We start from the raw sequence: 8,781 nt of genomic DNA, 5'->3' as shown, positions 1-8,781 counted from the left end.
TTATAAAGTTTATGTAGGTACCTATTGCATTATGCGTTATGGAACATTTAAAAATGGTATTGTAATTTATTACAATAACCTAAAGATACTATTTTTAAGTACAGAAGTAATTTTCCGCGTATCATAAATTAATTGTTTAATGTTTCATTGTTACCTACAGTAACTAGTGAGCTAACCAGACTTTTTTAATTTTGATACACACGATAACAATGTAAAGAAGCAATAAACATTTAACTATAATTAAACATGTGTGCGACTATGCAGTCAAACAAGTTTTATTTTTAAGTTCAAATTAATTAAGTGATAACAAACTAACTACGTTACTTATGTTTTTTGTCTATTTAATAGCTCTATACTGATGGCCTGCTTCAATTTCGCATAAACATCTTGTCCTGAATGTCCTGATAAAATGCTAAAAGGCTTTTTTATAAACATGGTTTTCCCATTTAAAGGCCTTGTACTGACTATGATGCACAACAAACAAGAATAGTCCAATGCGGTGCTGCCGTTCCGCAGATACGCGCGTACAGACATTAATTTAAGCGATTAATTTTTATTTAAACCTACGCAGAACAATAATACTATAGTATCAGAACTAACCGGTCCTATTGTGAGGCAGACGTAATATTGTGTCACGTAGATAATAAACACCACGGTTCTAAACCCTTACAAATGTTACAAAGACGAAGAAGTTAACATTTTTCAAAATTCAAATATTTTCACAGACGTTTTAGGTAAGTGTAATCCAATTTTTGTGCGTTTCTAGTGTGTAGTGTTCTTAATTAATAAATTGATGTGTGATGAATGTTGTTGTTCCTATGTTGGTGAATGCGTTGTGCTTATCAGGTAGGTTCCTTTTCACGATAGAACGTAGAGGTGATTGAGTGAGGTGTATCGAAATTTTAACCGTTAATTTTATCTTTATGGTGAGTTAATTAAGAACTAATTTTATGTATTTTTGTGTATAATGAACTTATCATTAGACAATACTATAATTGATATTGATATGCTGATGAGATGATATGATACTCTACTTACCCCTTACATAACACAGAATTCTCAATACTAGCATAACAAATACTGTCGTTAATTTCTAGTCAGAGGTATTGTGTGATGGTATCAATTTCTTCACACAATAAAGATAATCTTACGATAAAAACGTGACTCAGGTATTTCCTAAATAATAAAAGATATTAACATGTCATATTTTTTATTGATAGTCTAGTTTTGCAACATTCTAATATTATGAACTAATGATAAAAAAAAAACAAAAAAATAACACGTGACCAAACAGTATGCATAATTCTAAACCAGTTATACAAGTGTATTTGTTGCGACTTATTTTTAGGCATTAGGTTACTTGAGGCATTGTGTATTATTGCATGTGTATGTAAATATAATCTTTTAATATCAACATTTTATTAATAATGATTCTATTTACTTCTTTTTTTTTATTATTCACATTTTTATTCAAGGTAAATTAGGTAAACATTGAAATTTTATTGTTCTTTAATAGAAGTTTTTATCTTTATAAGGTTCAATAAAACCTTGAAATACATAGTTTTGTAATATTTAGAGCAAGATAACACATCTTTGGTACATTAGATTTTATCTGTGTGTTAGAAAAGAATGAGTAAATATACCATGACATAGTTACTATAACATTATTACTTTACTTACTCATAAAGATTCGTAATACAAAATGATATCAATTGTTACAGACCATGCGAAGATATAACACGTATTCAATATGCTTGATATTTGCTCTCAGCATCTCTCTCTTTATCATCGCCAGTTTATATGTCGACAAAACTATTTACCTAACATCGACTGAACATTGGAGGAGCTTAAAGGTAATAATCAAAGTTGAAGATAGTGAAGACTCATACGTACAAGAAATACCCATTAAGTTGTACTATAAAGTAAATAATAGTGCGACAAATAAAGGAGATATACATACTATGACTAATGAAAACCAGTCTCATGGCACGACAGTCATAAATAATGCTTCCATCCCGACACAAAAAGAAACACATTTGGCTACAGACATCGAAAATATATTGGATAAAGCACGATCTGACATTCGACGGCAGCTCTCTAACTATAACTTATCATATTCGGGTGTTGATGCCTTAGAGGATTTAGTCATGGAGTCTGGAGGACATCCGATAAGGACGCTCGTTATATCATCATGGAGATCAGGATCTACATTCCTCGGTGACCTTGTGAATTCCATTCCCAGCAACTATTATCATTACGAACCCCTGCTAATGTTCGGAACAAAACAAATAAGGAGGCCGACTGATGCGACCGAGGCCCTGAGCATTGTCACGCGTATGTTCAAATGTAACTTCGAAGGTTTGGAGGAGTATTTTGAATTTGAAAGTAAAGACTTGTCCTTATTTAGCCACAGTACTAGGTTATGGGATTATTGCAAGGACGACAAAACAAACGACCTTTGTTTTAATGCTGATTTCATTTCAAGAATGTGTAAACTGTTTCCCTTTCAAAGTATGAAGCTTGTGCGGTTAAGGTTACGCCTTGTCGATGAAATATTGAATGATACAGAGTGAGTTGCTAATTACATACCTTTTAACATTTTGGCAAAGCAGTTAATTGATTAATTTATATTATGATTAAAGGAATTTAATTTCTTTGTTCATTGTAGGCTTAATGTAAAGGTGATCCTGTTAATGCGTGACCCTCGCGGTCTGATGCAGTCCAGACGTCACCGTCGGTTCTGTGAGCTGTCCTCAGACTGCTGGGAGCCGTCTCTTGTGTGTGCTGACATGGTCAGCGACTACATTGCAGCTCGGAACATAATGCAACGATATCCGGGTCGGCTGTTGTGAGTAATGTGCATCTGTGTTTATTCAACTGACTGAATGATAAAGTCAAATATTGTCATAGTCAGACATTATCATTGTTATTGATGAAATAATGTCTTTTTTCATACCTATTCCGTGACACAGAATTTTTCTGTAGGTACCTATTTACTGACGGAAAACAATAAGTAAATAGATGCAAATACCTATCGATCTCCAATCTTTGACATTTTTCTCGAAAAATTTAAACCAACACTTTGTGAACCACCATCATTATTTCCATTACAAGACTTTAAATTGCTCATATACCAGGGTTATCCGATTCGAGGACCTAGCACTGAAGCCAGATATAACTTCGCAGCAAATTCTGGACTTCATGAAAGTGGATGGAAGGAAGGCGTTCGACGAGTTCTTGAGCTCCCACACCAACATGGAGGTGGCTGGAGTGCACTCCACGTTCAAGGTCACGCGGAACATTCCTTTCAAATGGAAGTACACCTTGGATTACCACTATGTTGAAGACTTACAGGTATGTTATTACTCTTAGTTGAATTCTCTATAGGTTTTAAACAATTTTGTGGTACGTGACTTTGATCTGTCCTAAATATTGCTACTTATCGTGTAATGCATATTAGTCGCAGATTGCACCAACAAAAATATTATAAGTCCTATTTTAATAACGTATGCTAGGTCTTTTCACTTCTTGCTATTAATGAACTGTCAAAAAGCCAAATGTTTTTGGCTTCTCGATAATTGTTTACCACGAGTCAAATAGGATCTAAGTGAAGGAAAATTGAAAAAATATTGAGCTATTTTTAAGAATTTCTGTAATCATTTTATTAAAGTTTTCATGACCCTCATACTAAAAATTTGTATTTTTATATTGCAGATAGCCTGTAAAGAAGCCATGAGTTTATGGGGTTATAAAATGGCGTACAACGAGACGCAGATGATGAGCAACGAGTTCAACCCCGTCGAGGATTACACCATCTCAAAATGAACACACCACGCATGGTTCAGTGAACATTTTACTCAAAAGTATTACGTCAGAGTTGTTTAGACGTAGAACTCCTGACAATTATACTGCGTTCTAATTTTACGTAACGGTAAAAATATTGGGAATTTGTTTTTATTATCATCTACCAACGACTATTTGGGTGGCATGTGTCAGTGAACTTGTATGTTTGTAAACGCACCCACGACACAGGAGAAAATCCTAGAAAAAAAATTTGTAAATGTGCTTGAATTAAAGCAGTAATTTGGTTCCTAAATTATTTCTGTTGATATTCACTATTGTTTTATGGAATATTATTTATTTTTAGATAACTACAAAAGTGTATAATTATACAAAAGCGTAGTACCTATTTAATTTAATTTCACACACATGTCGATAATCGCCTCCACAACAGCTGCAGTTACTAATTATGATACCAATAATATGCATTAGTTGCACCTAATTGGTTCTCTGTCCCAAATCACTAGCAAAACTCAATAATGTAGATGTACTATTGACATGTATAAAGGTATTTTGCATATACGCGACATTTTTTATGAAGAGCATGATTGTAAACAAAATGTAGTATAAGATGAGGGTGCTTAGTATGCGCCCTAGTTGTATGTGGGTTATCATAAACATATTTGTTATGTAATATATGCCCTTATTTACATGCATCTTTTATTAAATATCTACCTATTATCTTTATATGGTGGTTGAACAACAATAGGTAGAGCACTTTTGGATTGGATCAGTCAAAACTATCAGTTGCGTATACCTGATTTTTTCAAGTAGGTTTCTTAAAAAGTTTGTAGAACTAAATAGTGAGTCTGAAATGACTAAGTCCGGAACGGTCGCAACTGATTGAAAATCCTACAGCTTTTGTTTTAGACTTCTTATTTGAAAAGCCAAGTCAAGTCCAGTTTCGAAAGAATTGCTTTTAGAGACTCGCTTTTGTTCGGGTTATCTTGGTTCATTCTGATTACCTCTCCAACCAGAAGTTTGTTTCTAATCTCCTTGTTCTGTGTCGGTTTGCGCATTGCAATTAGTCCAAAAGTTTCAAGGGTCACTTACTTACTTAACTGTCCTTATATCTGTATCTAGCTATACAATTTCCTATGCGACTGTATCACGTGCTAAATGAACGTGCTTGATGTAAAATCGCCGGTCTGTCACCGGCCTAACTGGACTTTATATCGTCCACAATTTGTTGCTATTGAAATGCTAAAGCGATGTCGCAACGATTTGGCGACTGCGCTCGAATGTTAAACGGTAGTTCTACTTTATTATTTGGATCGTCAGCTCTGATGTTGGTCATTATGCTTGATGGTCTACTGAGACTACTGTTTCATAGTTTTTTAAGAAGGGTCACAGGGGTATTGTGAACTCGTGAAAGGATTGGGAGAATGTAGAGAGATAACAGTGCTATTGTGAATGTAGACAGATATTAAAAATATTGTTTCATTATGTTTTACATATTTCTTTGACGATTTTTTATGTTAACAAAATGATTACTATTATATCTGTCGTATTCTAACGCCCGAATACTCAAACGCTACTCAATTTTAAGTTGTACTTAAATATCGTGCTATCTCTGTCATTTTATAAAGATTTGATAGTGACAGTACTACATTTGAGAGCGTCTTAAAATTGAGTAGCTTTTGAGTATTCGGGCATAAGACATATTATAATAATTACTTAAACTATTTCTGATAACGATTTTGTTTTGAAAACAATAGGGACTGGATTAAGTAACTATTAAATGAAGTGAAATAGATCATTGAGTATTTTACTTAAATTTCTTCATCAAACTTCATTTCTATTGCTACATAGTCAAATACGACAAGACATATTAGAACCCTAATCCAAGCAATCAAATCACAACCAACAGAGATGTAACAGCAGAACGTACAAATGACAATCATGAGAGCCAAGACGGTAGTGGTTTAATTGCAAGGAGTTTCTGTAGATGTAGAGTATAATTTATGAGTGTAACACACAAGAACACGGAGTAATCAAATAACTAGCATCAATAAGCGGCGTGTGTAGCCGCGGCGGCGGGCGGCGTGCTACTGATTAATGAATATGGAACGTTCCTTGCTTCATTCGAATTCAGAATGATCCCGCCCCCTCCACCCCGCGCCTCTAACGACTAACCAAATTAATATTTAGTTATATTACATTCACTTTGAACTTGTCCTATTTGCTGATTGGTGTAATTGTACCTTTGCGTTCGGAGCTAATGTAGTTAAAGTTGACCAACGGTAAGGGATGGTTTGGCTTCTACAGGGTTATGTTGACAGTATACATAAAAAATATTTAGAAGTTATATAATTAATTTTAAGTACAATCCGGCCATGGCTGTTCAAAACAAATGAACAAACCCCAAAAGAAAAAAATATAAACTCAAATCGTCATTTTAAATTACAATACGTCTTTCTTTTCCAAGAAAAGTGACTTCTAAGTTGCAGTGGTTTCTCCTCACCTGCCACAGGAAGCTTTGTTGTAACAACACAAATTTTGGCACCTGTTTAATAATATCACCGTTTATATTGATGGTAAACAGTCTTATTCAAATTATTTACTATCTCTGTGGAGAAAATCTTAAAGAGATTATGTCACATTTGCATCTTTCAAACGGATTATATTGATTGGCGGTTTTCTAAATTTACATCTTAATATTTCACTACTAAGGTATAATTTCAATTTAAACTTTGTGCTACTCTCCCTCCATTGCATAACTTAAATCTTCTCCCATTAGATCAGCGAATAGTTCATTTAAGTGAATCAACAAGTGTCGGCTTTTACTACTTGTATTTTTACCTAAGAATATTTTACAGACTGCGAGTAAATTTCAAGCGAAATGCATGTGCAGAATGTATTACATATTTCATGCAGAAATTAAGCATATCTTAATTACTTATAGCTAATTAATTACTTAGTTTTGTCTGTGGTGGCCCGGAGGTTTAAAACGCCTGCTTCTCATGCATGAGAGTGCAAGTTCGAAACCTACCAACGGCAAGTATCAACGTGACTAAACGTCGTAAAGAAAAACGTCGTTTAGACACCACTGACAAACGGTGAAGAAAAAATCTCGAGGAAACCATTTACAATTTCTAATTATATACATGAAATCGCCAACCCGCATTGAGCAAGCGTGGTGATTAATGCTCAAACCTTCTCCATGTGAGAAGAGGTGTTGGTCAGCAGTGGCCAATTTATAGGCTGGTGATGTGATGTCAGTTAGAACAAGTTAATATTTAAAAACAAATGAATGGCATAAAAACAATACGCCATGTCATTTCTCAAAGAGAGTTGACATAATGTCTACTGTCTAGCCAAAACAATGTCTCATTTTGAAATAATATTCAAGCAGGAACATTAATCGAGCGTTTTCCTTATTCGGAAGAACATTAACACAAGCATTCACAAGCCTCATAGCATTTAATACGATTCTAAACAATACAGACTGCTCCAAATTACATCGCAGACAATTTTTCGCGTAACATCTGCACAAGCAATCCGCGCCTCATCCCGTTCCGAACCTATTTTATTTACAGCAAACAATTCTTTTGATAAATCGTTTTTAATCCAAACAAAAAGCAGGATTATTCCAATTTGACGAAGAAAAAGATTTTCATAATGGAATTAGTTCATTTAGAGTCCTCGTGAGAAACGAAGGCGGACATTGGAAATCTCTCGCGATCTCGTTAGCATTGGAATATTCTATGAAGATTAAACGTTATTCAGTTTGATTTGAATGCGAACGTGCCTTTTGTCATACGATTGCACTGAATGGCACCGTCTAATGGTCGGCAAATGAGTGCTTTTGAAGCCGCCATGAATATGGAAGACTCGCTCGTGTTGCTCCCACTGCTCCTGCTGCAGACCTGTCGTTGTTCTTTCTGCGACCTCTATTGTTGTATATTGATTTAACCCGTCTAGTCCTCAATGTTATTCAGTCAGATTTCACGTTCATTTTCCAGAATATTGTTTTGTAAAATATTAATAAAACCAAAAAATATATTTGCGCTCGCTTTATTTGTTCGTCTTATTGCAAAGGTTAGATAGGACGATGTTTTACGGACAAAAATCAAACATTGACTCGCCCCGAAAAAAGAAATATTTTCCCAAAACGTACTCGCACACGAAAGTAAACACGTTCGAAGCCGGGGAATATTCTCACCACACACGAGGGTCCAATCCGCCGTGCAAATAAACGGGCACAGCTTAAATAAAAGCAGTATGACAAATCTGTGGTATTGGAACGGATTACTAGTGTAATCCGTAATCAAGCGGCCGTCAATCCAGTGGACAATGTGATTTATGCATTTCTAGAGCCATTACGTCAGTATTGATGGATGGGGTAACTAAATAGAACTGCTAGGCTGCCTGGTTGGGTCATTTGGTAAACAAACAGAGCAGTCTCGTGGTGACAAACACAGTTACACTAACGACACCATATAAATGTGTTCTAGTTATCTTGTTAACGAGCCTACTGAGCCTAATGTCGTTAATTAATTATTTAAGTCAGACCTGAGTCTGGAATTTTCCGCTTATAAGCAACAGACAATTTGGTTTCTATATTTAGATACTGTTCTCTATTCTAGTTATAGACTTAGTATATACCTATATATAGATCGTCACACCTTTTATACCCGAAAGGGTAGGCAGAGGTGCACATTGCAGCACACAAGTAATTAGACAGTACAATATAAAACCACTATTCACCATTTGTGCTGTAAGTCCCATTAATACCACTGAAAATTTTTCGAAAACCCGAAATAATCCCAGCAATATTTTTCCCGATCGGGTAATCAAACTCGAGAGCCGTATTTAATTTGCGATCACTCGACCAACGAGGCAGATATTATTCTAGATATGACATCAATATAAAAAGTGGATGTAAAAAAGACACCTTTACCGATAGCACCTCGTGCCACAACATAGACTTCAGAAGAA

The 8,781-nt window shown here is 35.0% G+C and overlaps 1 protein-coding gene across 1 annotated transcript; it reads left to right on the top strand.

Annotated features, from left to right (window-relative positions):
• Positions 1–453: 453 nt before the first annotated feature.
• Positions 454–4,105, top strand: LOC118263855 (carbohydrate sulfotransferase 4). Its single transcript, XM_035576050.2, has 5 exons — positions 454–734; positions 1,722–2,569; positions 2,669–2,848; positions 3,138–3,354; positions 3,715–4,105. Exons 2-5 carry the CDS (start codon positions 1,725–1,727, stop codon positions 3,823–3,825), a joined length of 1,353 nt encoding a protein of 450 aa, XP_035431943.2. The 5' UTR covers positions 454–734; positions 1,722–1,724; the 3' UTR covers positions 3,826–4,105.
• Positions 4,106–8,781: the final 4,676 nt, after the last annotated feature.

The sequence above is a fragment of the Spodoptera frugiperda genome, chromosome 27 (assembly GCF_023101765.2).
Source record: "Spodoptera frugiperda isolate SF20-4 chromosome 27, AGI-APGP_CSIRO_Sfru_2.0, whole genome shotgun sequence".
Classification (NCBI taxonomy): Eukaryota; Metazoa; Arthropoda; class Insecta; order Lepidoptera; family Noctuidae; genus Spodoptera; species Spodoptera frugiperda.
Note: the sequence above shows the minus strand (reverse complement) of the source record. Positions and strands in the feature narration are given on the sequence as shown.

Excerpts from the sequence above, each read along its gene's own strand:
- LOC118263855 (XM_035576050.2), top strand. The coding sequence starts at position 1,725 with ATGCGAAGATATAACACGTATTCAATATGCTTGATATTTGCTCTCAGC. Across the intron at positions 2,570-2,668 it reads GAAATATTGAATGATACAGA|GCTTAATGTAAAGGTGATCC; the intron begins GTGAGTTGCTAA and ends TGTTCATTGTAG. Across the intron at positions 3,355-3,714 it reads ACTATGTTGAAGACTTACAG|ATAGCCTGTAAAGAAGCCAT; the intron begins GTATGTTATTAC and ends TTTATATTGCAG.